Here is a 22,646-nt window from a genome sequence, read left to right as displayed (position 1 = left end):
AATACGGAATGCTGGTGGGGAGAACAGTCATGGAGGCGGGGGCGGCACCGGTTCAGTCACCAGTGAGTATACAGAGCTGCCACTGTAACTACACCCCCGGCATTAACTGAAACTGGCTCCACGTTGAAGCTGGCTCTCAGTCAGGACCGGAGAGCGCGGTTACAGTGGCCGCTCTGTATACTCAGAGCAGTGACCGAACCGGCACCGTCCCCGCACTCCATGACTGAATACCGAATACTGGCGGGGACAATAAAGTTCATTTTCTCCCTGCTCCATTCGGCTGCGTGAAGGCACCGGGCAGCACCATAATGAAAATCTTATTGAACTAAAGTATACTTTATCCATTCTAGTATCCCTTTTATTTTTTACAAGGTCTCAAAAATGCAAATTCTTGTACAATGAGCGTTAAAATACGTTTTATATGGGGTTCTATACAGAAATTAAGGAGACAATGTGGCTGACAGCCATAATGGCTCAGAGGAAGTGGCTGTCAGCCAAATTGTCTACTCAATCTCTGTTTGGAACCGCAAATAAAACTTATTTTAATGCACAGTGGTGAGTGTCCCATTTTCTCCTTACATTCCTATTGGACTATTACCTGGTGAGCACCACTGAGACGGTTAATCAGCTGCTGAGTCCAGTTTGTTTCATCATTGCTTTTTCAAAGCACACAATGTGAATGAAAGCAGTGCTGGATTCCTGTTTTTCTACAGTTTGTGCAATGTCACTAACTGACGTCGCACTAGGTCAACTAATCAAAAGAAGATCTGAGGATTCCAAAAGGTAAGCAGTGATATTTCAGGATGTGCAAAGAAACTCACGCTGACTCTGGTGCCGGTAGATCTCTACAATGCCCCTTCTTGTTTATACTCTCTATATTCTCACTTACAGATCTGTAAACCATTTCCTAATACTAGCACGCACTGGCAGATCCTGCAGATATTTGGCCATTGCAGATTACCCCGATGGCTGACAGACCAGATGATCTCTTGCTCCAATAAAGACTTGACATTGGGGTTTTTGTTTCGGCAAATGCATTTTTTTGTACAAAGGAACCCCTGAAGTTACACTTCTCATATGGAGTCCAGCTGCTGGGTCACCACTGATCAACTTAGACACTCGTGTTCAATTGCCAGCCCTGGGACATAACGTATTACATGGTGACATCTGAAATCAATGGACTGTTTGTGTAATGTATGTACTAAGTCCTCCAGAGTGAGAGGCATCATATGATCTGGTCAATAGATGAGCGTCCTGAACACGGACTTTCCCTTCAAGAAACTTCCAAATAGTGAATTAGAAAAAGGGCTTTTCTAAACTAGAGCTCAAAAGTAAGTTGCCTCATGCCAATGCGTTTTGACATAGCCAACTTTTTATATACATTTCAACCATGAATTTAGTAATACATTTTTCAATCACTTTATAATGCAACCGTAAACTATCTGATACATGTAATCAAAGTGCACTGAGACCATAAAATGGCCACCAAGAATACTCAACTTGGAGGGAGGAATTTACACTTAGGCCCTTCGAAACTTGCCATTTTGCTCTAAGCTCTTCATATTAACACTTTTTTTGGAATTGCTACCTTCTTATGACACACCTAGAACCAATGTATGTACAGTATATATAGTAAAGACAATTCAATGATGTAAACGTAGCATCAGGTCAGTAGAAATATTAGGGATCATAAAATGCTTACAGTACAAGAGCTGGCTCGGTCAGACATCAACCTATGGTAAATGGTACAAATACAACTCGTCAATGCTGAACTATGAGAACAAAAATTAAATCTAAAAAAATAGAATCCTCATGTCAGATGAAAATATAACACTGCGTAACCCGCAATATGCGCAACCATCAAATGAGCAAATCCCGTAGCGCCTAAAAGCCTTGGGATTTTATATTTTAGAATCAAAACAGAGATGAGTACTTTACCAAAAAAAGCATGCATACAATCGCTGTGGTCATACAGCACGGCCGCCATGATAATGGACACTATAGTGAGGCAGTGATCTGGGATTCTATCATGTAGATGACTACACATTGACCAAGCTTTCCGAGGCCGCGAAATGGGGACACAAAGCCATGTCCGTCTTCTGGAGCTGCTTTAAGATACGCTTGTGAAACTTGTTGCGGACGCGATTGAACTCCATTATGTCCAAGGGATCTTCGTCAATCCAAAATTTGTGAAACTCGTGCATGAGAAAACCTAGGGCGAAATATTTCAAAATTGTTAAGTTCACATAAAGAGATACAGGTTCTCAAAATTGGAGATATGTGTGCTAAAGTCGGGACTATGAGGGTTAGATACTTATTTTTCTGGACATACGTAGTCAGCTTTCAACCAATCAGAAATCAATGATTAAGTGGATTGGATCCCATTGCAAATGAGTGAAGACAGACTTCACGACCCCATACATCAGGCTGTAAAAAGTGTGGAAACTCAGAAGTAAGTGTTCAATATTCCTGCAGCGCTTCCGCAGGAGAAAATAAGTATTACATGGTATCCAATCAAATGTATAGGCTCCCTGTGTAATGCAAGAATGTGCTGGGTCCCCCAGAGCAGAAGACACTACTCTGGCTATTAGATTAAGACCGTAGATAGGGAACGCACTTCTATTAAGATAGAAAATAGGATATTTGAACATATGTTTTCCAAACCATGATTCAATAGGAAATGAAAATGACCTATAAAGAGAAGATAAAAAAAAGTAAAGCCAACTCCTTCCACTTATAAGTCATTTCCTGACTTAAAAAATAAATGTGAAAAATGCAAAGCGTTGATCATTTTAAGGCTAATAATATTGGATCTTCAAATTAGGATTGACATAATAATCAGTCAAGTTATTGATCATGTCCGGAAGTCACAAAACCATGATGTCATGAATCTAGTAGCGCATAGTTGATTGAAGGTGAAGGAATCACGTTAATCTCATTCCTGTACCACCTTTCAATTATATGAGAGGGGAGAGTGTTTTTAGTAATGGGCCAATCACATGGCAAAATTACTTCCCAATAGCCTTTTATGAATACCCTGGTAACAGGATTAATTACTCTAAGGGCCCCTTCACACTGGTCGATTCTGCTACGATTACGACGCATTTGCGTCATATTCGACATCGCAGTACGAGCTCGCAGCCAGCGGTCACACTCTACGATGTTAACGCTTTTTCTGACGTAGTTGCGATGTGAACGTCACGCGTCGCAATCGTACGCTACCCTTCACACCGCCATAGTCCTACGACTCCGAGCGTGACGTATTACCAGCATGGGCGTGCTAAAACGTCACGCCCAATCAGGAGACAGGTATGCGGAAGCCCAACCCACGTAGTCGCATTACGAGCTCGTATGACCGCCGTCACATACTACGATTTCGACCGCCACAGCGAGACATTTACGACGAAAGAAAGTTCTGCTCTTTCTTTCACATCGTACGATGCTGGGCTGCGTCGCAAATCGTAACGCCATGTCACACTTTGCAACCTCGGAACGAGGACGGATAAACGTCACAAATCGAACGCTCGTTCAGACTTTGATTGCACAGTGTGAAGGGGCCCTAAGGTAAAGTAAAAGGATGAGCTATCATTCATTTGATCCTTTTCCTCATGACAATTAGAAATCTTCACTGCTGATTGCCACTTGTGGTACCTATGTTGGCATACTAAGCTTCCTAAATACCTTAGGGTGAAATATAGGTTACCCATAAGCAAATGCTTTTAGCATTGAATCTATGAAATGTGAGTTTATTTATTAACCCTAATTTATTTATCACACTGTTTCTAACCCATATTACCGTCTTTGACTAATTAACCCCCTTTCATTGGTCTTTTCCTACTGCCCATTTAGGCTAAAAGACACTGGAATTCACCTTTGGTATATATTTTCATATGCTTTGATCCTGACACCATCATTTTACAAATTATGTTCTTTTATGATTTTTATTTAGATATTGGCAAAAAAAAACCCTCAGACAAATAAAAACCCTCTTTATGCCCAGGACAGCAGAAATACAAAGGTCTTCACAAATACTTACAGAACGTTTGTTGGAAGTGATGCAAGGACGGAGCTTCTGGGGCCACATTGTACAGATGTGTCTTCAGGGCCCCACTTACCAGCAGGTTGTAGGCCAGGTCGGTAATGTTAATCCCAACAATGGCAAATGAGTATCTGTGTGATGATTAAAGAGTAAAGGAGTTATACATAGTATAAAAAAAATAAGTGACCAGGCGTGTGTCGGTTTCTTTTTGCATTTTTTTTTTCCTTTATGACTTTATATTAATTATGTTTATGGTTTTGAAAAAATCCAAGTCAGGCAAATTAATGAATACAAGACACATATAAGAACAGATAATTGATGCATTGGCCACTTATATAACTGGACTAACTGCCTTAGTAAAGAGAATGTGTCAGCCGAAAATTACCGTACCTATTGTGTAAATCATTTTTTATGTGTTTAATTATTTTTTTACTTAGTATTTTTTTCCCATACTACAATATTAAAAATAAAAATGTTGCAATTTTCACAATGGCCATTAACTTCCTGTTGTTTCAGGAAATAACACATGTACATTTGCCACAATGAACAGACTCTGACCCTAATTTTTGCATTGATTCATCTAATGAATGTGTGCGAAGGTCATTGTGAAGGGAAGGGGAGGAGGTCAGCTTTGATCTGGTTGGTGGATCCTGTGTTATCAGCGGTGAATAGAAGTGTTACCTGTCATCGTAATCCTGTCTCTGATGATAAGGAAAGTGCTGTAAACTGTTCCTGAAAGTAAGAGTCTAAAATTCCCAAATCTCCAGTGTGAAAATTGCAAGATTACTAATTTTACTTTTAACCCCTTCTCGCAAATGGACGCAACTGTATGTCCATATTAAGGCTGATTTGTGTCTAATAAATGGGAAGACATTGGAGTTGTGCTACTGCCATTGGCTTCAGGAGCCGTCTGAATATAAACCAGTAGTGTTGAGTGACTGTGCTCGGATATAGCGTTATCTGAGTATAGCAAGGGCTCGAGTAATAGTTAGAGTCCCCGCTGCTGCACTATTTGCGGCTGTTAGGCAATCCGTGCATGTGTTGCGGCATGAATCATGCAGCCACGGGAGCTTAAGCCTATTACTCGAGCCACCCACAATATTCGGATAACACCAGAGCATGCTCACTCATCACTTATAAGCAGGCTCCTGCTGCATGTGCCGAGACCGGACATAGCGCCTAGTTCAAAATTTTAAACCTTCATATGTCGTGATCAGCAGTGACCATGACACGTGAGGACTCCCTTTGTCATCCCTGCAGCCTAACTGCGAGGTGTCGATGGATCCGTTGGCAACATGGAATCCTGACAATAGTCTTCCTGTCTGCCATATACCTCAGCCTAATTAGTTTCCACCAGTAGTGGAACGGTTAGGCCACAGTCACACATTCAGTATTTGGTCAGTTTTTTACCTCAGTAATTGTAAACCAAAACCAGGAGTGGAACAATCAGAGGAAAAGTATAATATAAACACGTCACCACTTCTGTATTTATCACCCACTCCTGGTTTAGGCTTACAAATACTGAGGTAAAAAACTCACCAATTACTCAAAATGTGAATATGGCCTTAGTTGAAGACTGACATGAAAGATAATGCAATGTAGTACAGAAGTAGATTGCAGTGTAATATTATCAATGTGATCGAAGAATCACAGGTTCAAATGACCTTATGGCGCTAGTAAGTATTGAAAAAAAAACATTTTTTATTGGTATTGTCACAGAAAAAATTAAAATGTATGAATCCACATGAGAGAGGATGCATTCACCCCCCCCCCCCTCCTCCTCTCTGACACACAGAAGTACAGCAGGAAAAAGGGCTTACAATCCACAAATCTTTTTAGTAGTTGAATTACACAGTTAACATATGGGAAATAAGTAAGATTGAGATTTATAGATTAGGGAGGAAGAGAAGTGGCAATCTTAATAAAAATGAAGGCAGCTCCTTTTAGGACAAAGGACCCCTGCAGTGAAAAAGGGAATGAGTATTGTGCAAGAACAAGGGTATATAGATTGGACAGGTAGCTAAGACAGGAGGGTTTTTTCAAAGAGTTGGATAACAAAAGAACTTGTGTTTACACATAGAAAGCGAAGTGAAAGAGCCTCTTTTTGTCCCCAGGAAATACATTGTTCCCTTCAGGGTAAATGTTATATATTGAATAGTGATGAGCGAGTATACTCTTTGCTCGGGTGGTCTCCGAGTATTTGTTAGTGCTCGGAGATTTAGTTTTTGTTGAAGCAGATGCATGATTTATGGCTGCTAGACAGCTTGAATACATGTGGGGATTCCCTAGCAACCAGGCAACCCCCACATGTATTCAGGCTGGCTGGCAGCCGTAAATCATGCAGCTGAGTTGACGAAAACTAAATCTCTGAGCACTAACAAATACTCGCAGACCACCCGAGCGTGCTCGGGTAAATCCGAGCAACAAGTATACTCGCTCATCACTAATATTGAACCCAGACTTATGTCTCCGAAAGAACGTTATGAATATTGGAGTTCGTATAGATCAGATAGTGATGGGATATACATTTTCAGCTTGAGGACAAATCGGGGAAAAACAATGACAAGCGCCATGTCATGTTTGGTCTCTGGGAAAAGGTAACATCCTAATAACAAAATATGGCGGTGATCTTGAACTTCAGGAGTAAAGATATCACATAACTTGAGAAATTCATAAAATCATGAAGGGCTGAGAACATTCCACAACTCGACCCATGTGACGTCATGAAGGAGGGGGGTGTGGGTGTATGTTAGGTGCTGATAAAAGATCAACACAAATTATAATCTGTTTTGTTGTAGAAAGATACACAGTGTATGCATGATTCCTGTGCGCTGGACGTTTTCCAATTGAAGCGCTCTCCTTTGCTAAATCGAATCATATCTGTGATCAGAATAGTAAGTTTCTTTTTTTTAGTCCGTTTATTTTATGAAACTGTGTATGTTATATTGTTTTGTCCCCTTTATAAAAATATACAAAAGATTTTACAAACACTGCCTATCGTCTTGGATTAAATATAAAATTTAACAGTTCTGTTCTTTTTGTTCTGTAACCCGCACCTTGAAGCCATATGCTACAAAAACCGGGCTTCCAGTAAGCTTGTATAAAACACGAATGGTGGTGTCAGCAAGTAGTCTTTGGTTATAGTGGAGTTAGCGGTGACCGTACTGGGGGTATATACACATATTCCTTGCAATGGAATCAGAGGTGTATATACCATACGCTCACTGTTCCATTAATCGTCGGTCAATTGCGTAATTGTCCGGATGACAGGGGGCAGCAGAGAGCTGTTCATTTCAAAGATAACTGTGGATGGGATCAGTCACTAACCCCCTTGCTGCGATCTTTAATAGGTATATATATATATATATATATATATATATATCTATATAGAAAGTAATGAAAAATTATAAAACCACAGTTTTAAGGATAAAAAAAATGGGAAGTCTGTAAAAAGAAAAAAAATCCCCCTAAAAAATGTCACTTATTTGGTACTGCAGCAGCTGTAACATGTACTAAAAAATGCTTCAATTTCCATCCTGTACAGTGGATGCCCCCCAAAAAATCTGAAACCCAATGCTACAATTGCTATTTTTGTTAACCCCATTACCCCGCGAAGCCTGTTTTCACCTTCCTGACCGGGCCAATTTTATTCAATTTTGACCACTGTCACTTTATGCAGTTATAACTCTCAAACACTTCAATAGATCCCAGTGATTCGGAGACTGTTTTCTCATGACATAAAGTACTTCATGATAGTGGTAACATTTATTTGATATAACTTGCGTTTACTTATGAAAAAAAAGGAAATTTGGCAAAAATTTTGAAATTTTCAAACTTTTAATTAAATAAGAGGTTATTTTCTGATGAGACGTTCCCTTTAATGTGGCTCTGAGCATCTGACAGACATGATGTTAGCTACACATTTCACATAGGCACAAAATTAAAAAAAATTACAGCAGGTAAATAATACATTGCTGATGGTTTAAGTACAAATACAAAAAATGGAAATATCGTACATATTGTTCGGTACCATGTATAGTTTAGAGACACTTCACATTTTCTGTTACGGACATACCCAATAGCCTTGTCAAACTTTTTCATTTCCCATTCCATTTTATTGAATTTACTAGAAGAAAGAATATACCAGTTAACAAACCAAGAAGAATAACGTAGGTTGGAGACATATAAATACGTAAAGGTCAGAGATGAGTGGGATGTGTAACCAACACATAAAGACACAAGTTATACTGGTACGGTTAAAAAAACCCACAATAAACGTGAGAGTTTCCAGTTCTGGAAAATGTTTGTAGAAATGATTCCTTGGTATCTAATTGTTCTATCACAAGAAGACTTCCAAACTGGTAGATTTTCTGCCTTTTGGACATACACAATAGATGTGGGGTCATTAACGTTGATCTGTCACCTGATTTCAAAGTACAAACAGCAAATATTAGTAAATAGATTTTTATTATTTATTTTTTTTTTATTTATTTTTTTTTAGACCTGATGAGGCTAGTTTACTTACTTTGAAAATTCTGTCAGAATGTTTGCACAATCCTTAATAAATGTTTAACTCAATCTTTGTTTAGGTCGCCTGATTGGCAGCTCCTCAGTGTACCTCCTCCCTGCTGCTGCTGAAATCTCACATTGGTCAGTATAAGCTGCAGCTGTCAGTCGCGTTGGGTGGATGGAGACTAAATACACTTGGATAAGGATTCATAAGATATTACATTCTACAGATTCTCAAAATGCTTGTTTTAATAAGGTATTATACAGGAATTTGGACATGGACTTTAAAAGTAATTACGGTACACCGGCCTCCTCTAATGTAAGAGATCTCTATAATTATGAGTACAGTTTGTATTGTGAAATCTGGTGACAGATCTGCTTTAAAATTAAACCATATTATGCTTCTTCTCTAGTGCCCTGCCCTGTCAGTACAGAACATGATTAGATGCAGGTTTTATTGGTAAGCCCTTAATCCGGAAAAAAATAAAATAAAATAAATGACATATCCAACATATACCATACATGTATAGGATGCAAACACCCCTTTAATGATGCCATGAGATTGTAGCCACCACTGGAGAAAGTGATCTGATCATATCTTCTACTGACATTTTTAAGGACTTTCCTCGGTTCACCTGCGGCCACTGAACATTTCAACTGTTCTAATGTGGGAACAGGACAACAAAGCATAGAAGGAGAAGAACAGGGCGACCTGGCCTCAATAAGAGCAAGTTAGTATGTAAAACATTATATGGATATTGTCATTTATTTGGTATGTAATGGCTGGACTTTTTCTAGGTATCCATGGTTATGACCACCCACATAGTGACAGTAAGTTAGCTCTTAGTGTTCGTAACCATGGATACCAACCTAAGCTACTGCAATGGAGAAGACAAAAGCAGCTTATTACCGCTTCTGTCTTCTATTTTTCTCCATGAGTGGCATGTAGTAGTGCCGATGCTTCTGTAGGATCTAGTGACCACATGATCACCAGGTGCCTGCGATCATGCTGGGTGAGAGCAAACTCAGATTAACTCTTCCAGTGACTTATTTCAAGGCCGTGGGCTGTTTTCCCCTGTAACTTGGGGTCTTATGGATGCACCAGTTACATTGGGAAAACACAATCAATAAAAGGAAAAAAAAAAGGTGTAAAAATACACACAAAAAAATAACACAAGGAAAAAGTCCCAACTGTAACAAAAAAAAAAAATCTGCAATTTTTTTTCAGATAAAATAAATTTTATTATATACATATTAAAACAAACCCTTCTCATATTAGGTATTCACTTGCCTGTAATAATCTGGACAATTTATATATTAATTTTTGCAAAAAGTCAACAGTAAAAAAAAGTGTAACAAAACAACAGAACTATAAATTGCTTTTTTTTATGGTTGCAATAAAAAAAAAATTATATCAATTACGGTGAAATTTATATAAACCCCCAAACACAATTTGTCCTGCATAAAAAGTCTTATACATCCAAATTAGTGGGGAAAAAAACTAAAACTGTGACTTTGCAGAGGCAAAAATTCTTAAAGGGAACCTGTCATGTTGTACATGCAGTCCAATTTGTGGACAGTACGATATAAAAAAGAAGCTGAGCAGAAGAGAGTTATCGTTTAGGGGGAAAAGATTCAGTATAAACTTGCATTTCATTCAAAGAAATCCTTGGTGTTTGTATGTAGGAGTCAAGTGGGTAGTCCTAGTGTACAGTCATACCGGGAAGCAGGACCGCCCACTGGACTCCTATACATACAAACACCAGGGATTTCAATGAATGAAATGCAAGTTATAATTAAACTTTTCCGATTTGATCGGCTCCTCTCGTTCTATAACATCCTGCCTACAGATCAGATAGCATTTTCAACATGATAGGTTCCATTTAAGGCCCCTTCTGGTTTGGTTATAAAGGGGTTAAAGAGGTTTTTCAGGAAAGTTGGGATGCGCTTTATGGCAGTGTGACCCCTGGATCCCCAAGGATCGGTGACATAAAAGATCACATTGCTCCAGAGAGAGCCCAGACCAGGTCAATGTCTTACAGCAACACTTTTAGACACGCAGCCCTCTGTAGCACTATAGCTCAGCCTCATACAACTAAAGACCACCAATATAAATTCTCAGAAAACCTCCAGAAACATCACAGAAACAATGTACGGAACTGACACAAACACCACAACACCAAGTAACACAAAGCAGACACAACAGGATGGTAAGGAATTGCTTAAAAGATGCAGTCCTGCTCACAAATACTGAATATCACCAATGTTCCAAATGTAAAAAATATAGAATATATATTATATATACCGTATTTTCTGGTGTATAAGACGACTTTTTAACCCCTGAAAATCATCTCAAAAGTCGGGGGTCGTCTTATACGCCGGGTACGGCGTGTGCAGGGAGCGGTTCTGTATGGTTCCCAGGGTCTGGAGGAGAGGAGTCTCTCCTTCAGGCACTGGGATCCATATTCATGTAAAAAAAGAAAAGAATAAAAATAAAAATATGGGATATACTTACCCTCCGACGGACCCCGGCTCTTAGCGGCGGCCTCCGTTCCTAAGGATGCATTGAGCGAAGGACCTTCGATGACGTCACGGTCACAAAACCGGTCACGCGACCGCGACGTCATCGAAGGTCCTTTGCTCAATGCATCCTTAGGAACGGAGGCCGCCGCTTCCACCGCTGAGAGCAGGGGGCCGCCGGAGGGTAAGTATATCCCATATTTTTTATTTGTATTCTTTTTATACATGAATATGGATCCCAGGGCCTGAAGGAGAGTCTCCTCTCCTCCAGACCCTGGGAACCATCCGCACCGCACACGCCATATAAGATGACTGGGCGTATAAGATGACCCCCGTCTTATACGGCGAGTATATCCCAAACTCCATATTTTATATGGAAAAGTTGGGGGTCGTCTTATACACCAGAAAATATGGTATATACATTATAAAGTATTCTATCAAATTGGATAGGATAAAAAAAAAATAGACAATTGTCCGATCTAAGACAGGCCTTGCTCACACCAAGCAGTTTGTGAAAGTGGCATCAATTGTGTTTGATGACCAAATATTACTTATCTGTATATTATAATTTCATTCATTATATTACACCGTTTATTCAAATGGCAGTGAGTGTTTCAGGTGGCAAATCCCACGTTGTATCCGCTGTATTCCTATTTTTTAGGAATGGAGATTATTTTGTTCTTGACATCATCACTATTGCCAAATGTGAGCAGAGCCAGATAATATAATACTTTTTATCATATGTGTAACTAAAACGCGTGGGAATGCATCTTTGGCTAAAACTTCACACAAAAAAAATAATAAAACACAAAAAGTGATATACCTGAAGTCCTCTTTACTGACATCCCTTAAATTGCAAAACATAAAAAAAGAAAATAAAACAACTAAAATACTATAGGAGACATAGATAATGCAAAAATTAAAAGACGACCTATAAAGCCAGGGTACTTTATTTCAGAGCAGTAATATCTGGATACAGATCTCATAGTAGATTAGGGAGAAGATTGAGGGTCTGTTCATTAAAAATCTAAAGGAAAATGTAATGAGCTTTCAATCTTGCATGATCCTGAGATAATAACACAATTGGGCAGGGTTACTAATTTCTTTGTGCCCAGGCGAAGGTGAAAAACGGGGCAAAATATGGGGCACTGTCACATCAAATTTTACAATAAAGCACCGCGTATTTTAAACACAAAGGGGGCTTAAAATGCAACAATGTGCATCAATTGTAGGAGCAAATAAGTGGGACAAATTGTGCCAACCAATAGGTGGCATAAAATTTAGACAAAAACATCTACAGAAGTTCTAAACATATCATACATCATGATGTCGGAACTATGCTCCTGAATGTTTCTGTTTATTGCATTGAATTTCCATGGTATGCATTGACCTTTCCCCAGCTCTCCCTGGCTCCTGAATGTCTCTGTATATTGCATTGAATTTTCTATGCCTTCCCTGGATCTGAGTGTCTTGGTGCAGCACATATAATCCTTTTTAGTATGCTTTCTTACCTATCAGCCTGTTTCCATGACCTGTTCCATATATCTCATTGTGTTATTCTGGCATCTCTCTGAGTGGTCAGTCCAACCCCTCCCTCTCTTTATGACCTCTGCTTAACTCCCTACATCTGGTCTCCCATACCCAGCCACCTCCTCATTCACACCTGAATGCCCTTAACTGGGGATATATTCACATGCAGGCGTCTGCTACAGACGCAGTCTGCTGCATTTCATCTTCTAACTTCCATCTTTTAAATTACATCTTTTTAATTATGAATTTGAATTAGACTGAATTGGACTGGAATTGACTGGAAGGTAACAGAACACCAAACCACTACAATGTTTCGGTTTCTTTTCTCATTCACCCCCATACTACTTTCCTTCTTACAATCTCCTGCAATCCCTCCACCTTGTAAGGAACTAGTTATTTCTTCCTCCATCCTCCCCAGCCATCTCACCTTCTCCTCAGAACTGTTCCTCCACATACAATCCTTTTTCTCCAGACACACACGGCCACATCATGTCCTATCCAGCTCCCACCTTCTAACGCTCTGTGTGCTACTCCTCATTGCCGGTGATGTATCCCCAAATCCCGGCCCACCTCAACACATCCCCACGCTCATTTCTAACCCCCTACCTCGATCCTCCGCACTTTTTCCCAACCATGACAACCTCATACCCATTCATCCAGCCCCCACTCCCCCGGTCCCCTTACCTGGAGCACTATGGAACGCACGCTCCGTCTGCAACAAACTGCCATTTATCCATGACCTCTTCATCACCAACAAACTCTCCTTCCTTGGCATCACGGAAACCTGGCTCACCCCCTCTGACTCAGCCTCTCCAGCTGCGCTTTCCTACGGCGGTCTCCACCTCTCTCACACCTCTCGCTCCACCAACAAACGTGGTGGAGGGGTTGGCTTGCTCCTGTCTGACACCTGCTCCTTCACTCCAATCCCGCTACCACCCTCCGCTACTCTTCCCTCATTTGAGGTGCACTCCATCCGCATCTATTCCCCCTCCAACCTCCAGCTGGCTGTCATCTACCGCCCCCCAGAACTAGCCATCTCCACCTTTCTCGACCACTTCACCACATGGCTACTTCATTTCCTCTCTGTTGACATCCCCACTATCATCATGGGTGATTTCAACATCCCGATTGACACTTCCACCTCAGCTGCCTCTAAACTTCTATCACTGACTGCCTCCTTTGGCCTCACTCAATGGTCCTCTGAGGCCACTCACAAAGATGGCCACACGCTGGACCTCATCTTCACCCGCCTCTGCTCCCTTACTAATCTCACTAACTCACCCCTCCCCCTGTCTGTCCACAACCTACTGACATTCTCTTCCCTCTCCTCTCCTAGTGTGCAACCCCCACTCCACGAACTCCCTCGCAGAAATCTCAAACATCTCAACTTACAATCACTCTCTGAGTCCCTTCTCCCTCTTACCGACATAGCCTCCCTTCATGACACAAATGCTGCTGCTGCTTTTTATAACGCCACAATAACAGCAACACTCAATTCGGCCGCCCCGCTCATGCATAGCAAAACTCGTACAGTCAACAGGCAGCCCTGGCTGACCAGCCTGACTAAAGAACTGAGACGGGCTTCCAGGATCGCTGAGCGAAGATGGAAGCGATCCCGCTCTGCTGACCACTTCACCGCATACAAGCAGTCCCTCGCCAGCTTCAAGTCCGCGCTCACTGCCGCAAAACAAACTTACTTCTCATCTCTCATATCCTCCCTGTCTCACAACCCTAAACAGCTTTTCAACACTTTCAATTCTCTACTCCGTCCCCCTGCACCCCCTCCCTCCCCTCTCATTTCTGCTGAAGACTTTGCCTCTTTCTTTAAACAGAAGATCGATACGATCAGAGAAAGCTTTGGCCCACAGCGCCCACTGCCCCTCTTAGCTGCTCACCCCTGCTCCTCCAAAACCAGCTTCTCCACCATGACAGAAGATCAGCTCTCCACCCTCCTGTCGAGATCACACCTCACCACCTGCACGCTCGACCCGCTCCCATCTCACCTCATCCCTAACCTTTCCACGGTCTTCATCCCAACCCTAACGCACCTCTTCAACCTCTCACTCACAACAGGTGTCTTCCCCTCATCCTTCAAACATGCCAAGATCACACCCATCCTCAAAAAGCCCTCCCTCGACCCATCCTCTGTGTCTAGCTATCGCCCGATATCTCTTCTTCCTTATGCCTCCAAATTGCTGGAGCAACACATCCATCTTGAACTGTCCTCTCACCTCTCCTCCTGCTCCCTCTTTGACCGATTACAATCTGGCTTCCGTTCCCATCACTCAACTGAAACTGCCCTAACTAAAGTCACCAATGACCTACTAACTGCCAGGAACAAGCGACACTACTCTGTCCTCCTTCTCCTTGACCTGTCTTCTGCCTTTGACACTGTGGACCACTCCCTTCTGCTACAAATCCTCTCATCTCTTGGCATCACAGACTTGGCCCTTTCCTGGATCTCATCATATCTGACAGTTCGGACATTCAGTGTCTCCCTCCGCCACACCACCTCCTCACCTCGCCCCTTGTCAGTCGGTGTTCCTCAAGGCTCTGTTCTAGGACCCCTACTCTTCTCCATCTACACCTTCGGTCTGGGACAGCTCATAGAATCCCACGGTATGCAGTACCATCTCTATGCTGATGACACGCAGATCTACCTATCCGGACCTGACCTCACCTCCTTACTTACCAAAATCCCGCACTGTCTGTCTGCTATTTCAGCCTTCTTTTCTGCTCGCTTTCTACAACTGAACATGGACAAAACAGAATTCATCATCTTTCCCCCATCTCACTCTACCCCTCCACCAGACCTATCCATCAATGTCAATGGCTGCTCACTTTCCCCAGTCCCACACGCCCGGTGCCTCGGGGTGATCCTCGACTCTGCCCTCTCTTTCAAGCCACATATCCAAGCCCTTGCCTCCTCCTGCCGCCTCAAACTCAAAAACATTTCCCGGATCCGCGCATTCCTTGACCGCGACACCACAAAAACACTAGTGCATGCCCTTATCATCTCCCGCCTCGACTACTGCAACCTCCTACTCTCTGGACTCCCCTCTAGCACTCTGGCACCACTCCAATCCATCCTACACTCTGCTGCTCGACTAATCTACCTGTCTCCCCGCTATTCCCCAGCCTCTCCCCTATGCCAAGCCCTTCACTGGCTTCCTATTGCCCAGAGACTCCAGTTCAAAACCCTCACAATGACCTACAAAGCCATCCACAACCTATCTCCTCCATACATCTCTGACATGATCTCCCGGTACCTACCAACACGCAACCTCCGATCCTCTCAAGACCTCCTTCTCTACTCCCCTCTCATCTCTTCTTCCCACAACCGCATCCAAGACTTCTCCCGTGCTTCCCCCATACTCTGGAACTCTCTACCCCAGCACATCAGACTCTCGCCTACCATAGAAACTTTCAAAAAGAACCTGAAGACTCACCTCTTCCGACAAGCCTACAGCCTGCAGTGATCCTGAACCTACTGAACCGCCGCACAACCAGCTCTGCCCTCTCCTAGTGTATCATCACCCATCCCCTGCAGATTGTGAGCCCTCGCGGGCAGGGTCCTCTCTCCTTATGTACCCGTGTGCCTTGTTTTTTGCTCATGTTTAATGTATTTGTCTATATTTGACCCGTATTTCACATGTAAAGCGCCATGGAATAAATGGCGCTATAAAAATGAATAATAATAATAATAATAAATTGTCTTAGGTAGGCATCATACATCTGCAATTCATGGACCATGTGGGGTTCCGGGCCTAAACAGGACAGCTTCATAGATATTTACGAGGCTGTTGAGTTCGGGACTAGATAGTGGTCAGCTGAAGGAGCTTGTTCAGATGACAACTATAGCAGGCACCTGTCATGATCCAGACTGGGTTTTGTATTCTCTATTTCTTTCCTGGTCTGATCATGTCAAGGATTAACTTTTCTCTGCCTCGTTTTGGCTTCAGGCTGGCTATTTCTCTTCACTGTATCCTGAAGGCGGTGTCAGTAATAGTTCTGCCTACGGCGTCAGTAGCTGATTCGGTTACACCCTGACTTGTTCTGCTGTTATTCCTGACTCGACCCGTGTTTGTGTCATACCCTGATCCCTGTCCTGTCCCTGTGTGTCCCCTTTGTGTCTGGACTTCTTGGTACTTCTTGGCTTGGACCTTGACCTGCTTTTGTCTCTTGTCTTTGGCATATCCGCTCCTGACCGTTACTGATCCCCGGGCTTGTCCCTGACCCCAAGTTTGCTTATTCCTTTGGTACTGCGCTGGATTTTACCTGGCTCGTTTGACTTGCCTGCTGCCACCTGGTGGTAGTTTCCCTGCTGCACGGCAGGTCTGCTTCATCTGTGTGCATGACCTCTCTCCACTCTATCGCTACCTAGAGGGGCTAGCTTCTACCTGCATTGCAGAAGCATGATAGCACCTCTACAAATATTAATTCTAGGAAATGCGTTGCCATATGGAGCCACCATACTGCAGAATGTTCTATAACAGAACTTTCCTTCTGAGTTCTGCCTCAGAAATGGGTATCCCTTTAGCTTAGATGCCAACAATTTAGGGACAATTAAGCCCTTCCCCTTGGGCCGCCCACATCCATACCGGTAACACCTAAGTTTACTAGGAATGCCCACTTTTGGATGAGACTCCCATAAACCTAAATCTTTTGGCCCAGGAGACCTGGGAAATCTGGAGCAATTGAAAACTTTGTTATGGGACAGAGCGGGAAGTGCAGGAAGTGGTCTCTGATTTGGGTATAACGGAGTTAATGCACGGCGTGTAATTCACGAATAAGTCTTATTATATTAAAAACTGCGCAAGTAAAAGAAAAAATACAGAATAATCCAGATCCATAAATAACATGACTGTACCTGCATTTTGGCTGAAGGGAATCAGAAAGTATCTGCTGAGCAGAGTTGCTATCTTTTTCTGCAAAGTACCTGCAATGAATAAGAAACAACAAAACTATATCACATAGGGTTAAAATCCCAAGAAATTACATTTATCGTATTATATAGAATTAGCAATTCCCCAGGCTTCAAAACTCAATCGTCCCAGCGTAACTTTGTGGCTCGAGGTGGTCTGGTAATTTTGGTAGGAATAAAATTGTTACCCCAGGTACGTCACAATAATCTGAATCAAAAACATTATCTTAGGCTATGTGCACAGAGTCTTTAGGAAGAGTTTTCAGAGCAGAAATTCCAAGTTCTTGAAAATTTCGAGATTTCAGGGATTTTTTTATGTGGAAGCCAATTCTGGAAACACTCCTTTTTCTGTGGACTTTTCCAAGAGTTTTTCTTTTCCTGATGCAGTTTTAAAGAGGAGGTTTTTTTTTTTCTGAAGCTTTCTTGCAGCCTTCCTATACGTGCACACAGAGATTTTGGAGTGGATCCACAACAAAAAAAATGCTCAAAAATTGCAGTAAAAATACCTGAAAAAGACCGTTCCTATTCATATCTATTGTAAAATCACTTTGCAGAACATATCTTCAGGGGTTTTTTTTGTAAAGAATTTGCCAAAACAGCTTCAGGAAACAATAAAAAAGCTCCTCCTAAAACTCCTCAAAGTAGGAGCGTTTGCTGAAGAAGTCGTTTTTGAACGCTTCTATACAACTCTGTGTGCACAGCCCATTTTGATTTGACAGTAACTAGTTTGGAGAGGTTTCCTTCACTTCAAAAAAGGAAAATGCATTTTTTTTTTGTAAATCAGGTTTATTAAAGGTAAGGTACCGCGTTTGTAGATCATTAATAAATCACTGTAATGTAGCATAACATGCTGCTATAACCAAGTTTTAAATGCATGTGAAACAGATTTCGTGTGTTATATGTGTTTAAAGAAGGAACTGGGGGCTGACATCTTGGTTTCACAGCAGTTCACGACACTAACACTGTCATTTTACGGCACCCCATGGACATAGGAGATAATAGACCGGCGCTGACCCTATCTTTAACATTGTAGCTGCATTAGCAGTGAGCTGGGCACGCCTCTGTGGGCTGCACAACTCACTGCTGTAGGTGTGACTAGCTGCCATTTTATTATAGCCCAGTGCTCTCTGCCAAGCTCCACTTACTCTCTATCACAGGAGAGAAGTGCACTGCTCCTCTGTACTCCAGGCACTGAGCAGACATCCTCTGCTCTCACATGCTGCCCTGTGTGCGTCTCCTGCTGTGTCTCCGCCTCCCCCCTCACACACAGACCCTCATTCCCAGCCTGACACCTCTCTCTGCCATACAATGTACCTCTCCCCTCCCTCCACAATGCCTGGCCATTCACTGCAGACCTGGAGCTCCTTCTTATCTTACTGAGGGATGAGTCACAGACAGCTCTGCACAGACAATGCTGCTCCATACACACCACATAAACTATGTCACTGTGCTTCTGATGCACTAACTGCTGGTGATAGCAGATCACAGGTCAGTCACACACAAAATGGCTCTGCCCTGTGATGCTGCTCTTCATTCTGCCCCAGGGATATTAGACCACCCAAAAGGGGAGGGAAATGCTGATGTCAGCAGTTACTGCCCAGATTTTCCAGCTAACAGTAAAGCTGGTAAGTCTTACTATAGCTGCTTGAGGTCTAAAACGGAAAATGCTCCCCCTAGTGGTCTATATATTTGTAAGAAAATATATAATATTTTTCATATAGAAATGTTTGCAAACATTGCATTAATACATTTTATTTACTATTTTAAGCTTAATTTCACACAAAAAACTACAAGAAAACTGGTGGCACCTTCCCTTTAAGTTGTTTATGGAAAAACATGAAAATCACATTAGTAATTTGCATTTATAAGCACATACATAAATGTAAGAAAATTATCAATCAAATCGCAATGTACACTCACCGGCCACTTTATTAGGTACACCATGCTAGTAACGGGTCGGACCCCTTTTGCCTTCAGAACTGCCTCAATTCTTCGTGGCATAGATTCAACAAGGTGCTGGAAGCATTCCTCAGAGATTTTGGTCCATATTGACATGATGGCATCACACAGTTGCCGCAGATTTGTCGGCTGCACATCCCAAAGATGCTCCATACAAGGCAGGATGGATCCATGCTTTCATGTTGTTTACGCCAAATTCTGACCCTACCATCCGAATGTCGCAGCAGAAATCGAGACTCATCAGACCAAGCAACGTTTTTCCAATCTTCTACTGTCCAATTTTGATGAGCTTGTACAAATTGTAGCCTCAGTTTCCTGTTCTTAGCTGAAAGGAGTGGTACCCGGTGTGGTCTTCTGCTGCTGTAGCCCATCTGCCTCAAAGTTCGACGCACTGTGCGTTCAGAGATGCTCTTAGGCCTACCTTGGTTGTAACGGGTGGCGATTTGAGTCACTGTTGCCTTTCTATCAGCTCGAACCAGTCTGCCCATTCTCCTCTGACCTCTGGCATCAACAAGGCATTTCCGCCCACAGAACTGCCGCTCACTGGATTTTTTTTCTTTTTCGGACCATTCTCAGTAAACCCTAGAGATGGTTGTGCGTGAAAATCCCAGTAGATCAGCAGTTTCTGAAATACTCAGACCAGCCCTTCTGGCACCAACAACCATGCCACGTTCAAAGGCACTCAAATCACCTTTCTTCCCCATACTGATGCTCGGTTTGAACTGCAGGAGATTGTCTTGACCATGTCTACATGCCTAAATGCACTGAGTTGCCGCCATGTGATTGGCTGATTAGAAATTAAGTGTTAACAAGAAGTTGGACAGGTGTACCTAATAAAGTGGCCAGTGAGTGTATATCAAATATTTGTCACTCTTGCAATATTGTAATAATAATGTAACTGTCTCAACAAGAGTATGAAAATAATAGAAAAAAAAAAAAAGGAAAAGGGAGTCGGGGTATTGTGAGCTAATTATTATAATTCTAGTCCTATGAGCATGTACATAATACATTTAGTACGTTGAGGATTTATTAATGATTGTAAAATAGGTTTGTAGACATTACAATCCCCGAACTCCTGCTACTCCACTATTATGAGTTACAGAGATGTTATTAATTTATTAAATGGGAGTAGTGAAGACTAGGCTCTCCATAGTACTAGACTCCTAGAGGAGATTCTATGGATGACCTAGGCTGTGAAAAGAAAAGAAGACGAGTAGTCGGAAGGAAGAAGATGAGATGAAGAGAGGAAGAGAGAAGAAGAAAAAGAGAAAGAGAGAAAGAAAAAGAAGAAAAAAAAAGGGGGGGGGAGGGGGGGTTAGGAGTGGAGAGGATGAGGGTGTAGATGGATGAGAATAAGAATCCGGTTTCTGGTCCAAGTGAGCTGGAGTCTGTGGTTTTTCATGGTGGTATAATATTAGTCCCATTGTCAGGGTAAATGGTGAGTATGGGTCTCTGGTGAACTGGGCTAGTTATTTAGTGTAACCAGTTATTTAGCTCATCAGTTTCCCTGAAGGCGATCCAAGGAGACCAGACCCCAAACACCCCATCCGAGGTTCCAGTGTCTTGACCAATCAGTTGCTCCATTCTAAAGATGTGATTGAGTTCCATTATGAAGTCAGAGCGCGAAGGGGATTTAGATTGCTTCCAGTAGCGGGGAATCAGGTTACCAGCTGCCGTTAGGAAGTGTCTCAACAGGCCTTTTTTGAATTTGGAAATGGAGAGGTCACAAATGGACAATAAGGCTAATTCCATTGTAGGTTGGATTTTGTGGAAGTATAGTTTATTGTGAAGTTCAAAGATGTCTATCCCAAAATCATGTATAGGTGGACAAGACCACCAGACATGTGAATATGTCCCTTCAACCTCCCAGCACCTCCAGCATGTATCGGGGGTGGTGGGGTAGATAATATGGACACTTGATGGACATCTGTACCACCTAGACAGAAGTCTATAGCTTCTCTCCTGGTAGTCTGAGCAAAGAGAGGACCTGAAGGTGAAGAGAATGCATTTTTTTTTACCACCCAAAAAAACTTTTAGGGGATAAAAAATAGCTTCCATGAAACGGGAAAGTGGATTCACCGTAGAGATGAATAGGAAGAGTTTTCCAAGTCTTTTCTTAAAGAGGATTTTGGAGGGGATCCTCAAAAAAACTCCACGTGAACATTGGCTTATGGGTATGTGCACACAACGACTTTGTTGTGCTTCAGGGAATTATGCTTCAGGAAATGCAGGCAGATTTTTTTTCCCAGCACATTTTTTTAGCATTTTTTTATTGCTTCCCAAGTCCTTTTGAAATGTTTTTGGTTGTCATGCTTTTTTATTTAACTCCATTCAACAAATAATTAAGAAACTGCTAGTGGTTATTGCATGCAAAACCTCTGGCAAACGCTCAAAAAGACACCCAAACATCTTTTCATCCTTCCTATTGTCTTTTACTATAGACTATGGAGCGTCTTCAGAGCAGAAGATGCCTAGAGAATGATTCACTCCCTAAAGTTAAACATGACACATTTCAATCGTATGCTAGAAAGAAAATTTTAATCCCTTCACCCCAAAGCCGGTTTTCACTTCCTGACCAGGCCAATTATTTAGTTTACCAGGATGGTAAACTATTCAAATTTGCAGACGATGCAAAGCTAGGAGGGATAGCTAACACTAGAGAAGGCAGAGAAAGGATTCAGAAGGATCTAGGTAAGCTTAAACAATGGGCAGCAACTAATAGAATGGTAACAGGGGCACATGCAAGATTCCCGATCTGGGCAAGAAAAATGAAAATTACATAGACAGAATGGGAGGAATAGAACTAAATAAAAGCACGTGTAAAAAAGACGTGGCTATAATAATACATCACAGACTGCACATGAGTCAACAGTGTGATGCAGCAGCAAAAAAGGCAAAACACAGTTATAGGATGTATTAAGAGAAGCATAGAGTGTAGATCACGTGAAATAATTATCCCTCTCTACTCCTCCTTGGTCAGGCCTCATCTGGAATACTGTGTCCAGTTCTGGGCACAACCTTTTAAAAACAAACATTAAAAAACTGGAGAAAGTTCAGGGAAGAGCTACCAGGATGGTGAGCGGACTGCAAAGTATGTCTTAAGAGGAACGATTAAAGGATCTGGGAATGTTTATCTTGCAAAAAAGAAGGCTAAGCGGAGACCTA

At 42.0% G+C, this 22,646-nt stretch overlaps 1 protein-coding gene across 4 annotated transcripts in view; it reads right to left on the bottom strand.

The window, feature by feature from the left end:
- Positions 1-367: 367 nt before the first annotated feature.
- Positions 368-22,646, bottom strand: part of ELMOD1 (ELMO domain containing 1) — a 166,844-nt gene continuing 144,565 nt past the window's right edge. For 2 of the 4 annotated variants that reach the window (XM_077298408.1, XM_077298409.1), the window contains 5 exons: positions 17,469-17,537; positions 11,892-11,915; positions 8,115-8,165; positions 4,037-4,170; positions 368-2,212 (listed from right to left, as the gene is read on the bottom strand). In XM_077298408.1, coding sequence (XP_077154523.1) covers positions 2,040-2,212; positions 4,037-4,170; positions 8,115-8,165; positions 11,892-11,915; positions 17,469-17,537 — 451 coding nt within the window. In that variant the 3' untranslated portion in view covers positions 368-2,039. The remainder of the gene's footprint in view (positions 2,213-4,036; positions 4,171-8,114; positions 8,166-11,891; positions 11,916-17,468; positions 17,538-22,646) is intronic. The other 2 variants (XM_077298411.1, XM_077298410.1) reach the window with 1 other exon arrangement.

Source organism: Ranitomeya variabilis, chromosome 3 (genome assembly GCF_051348905.1).
Source record: "Ranitomeya variabilis isolate aRanVar5 chromosome 3, aRanVar5.hap1, whole genome shotgun sequence".
Taxonomy (NCBI): domain Eukaryota; kingdom Metazoa; phylum Chordata; class Amphibia; order Anura; family Dendrobatidae; genus Ranitomeya; species Ranitomeya variabilis.
The sequence above is the reverse complement of the archived record's forward strand: the minus strand, read 5'-3'. Positions and strand labels throughout refer to the sequence as shown.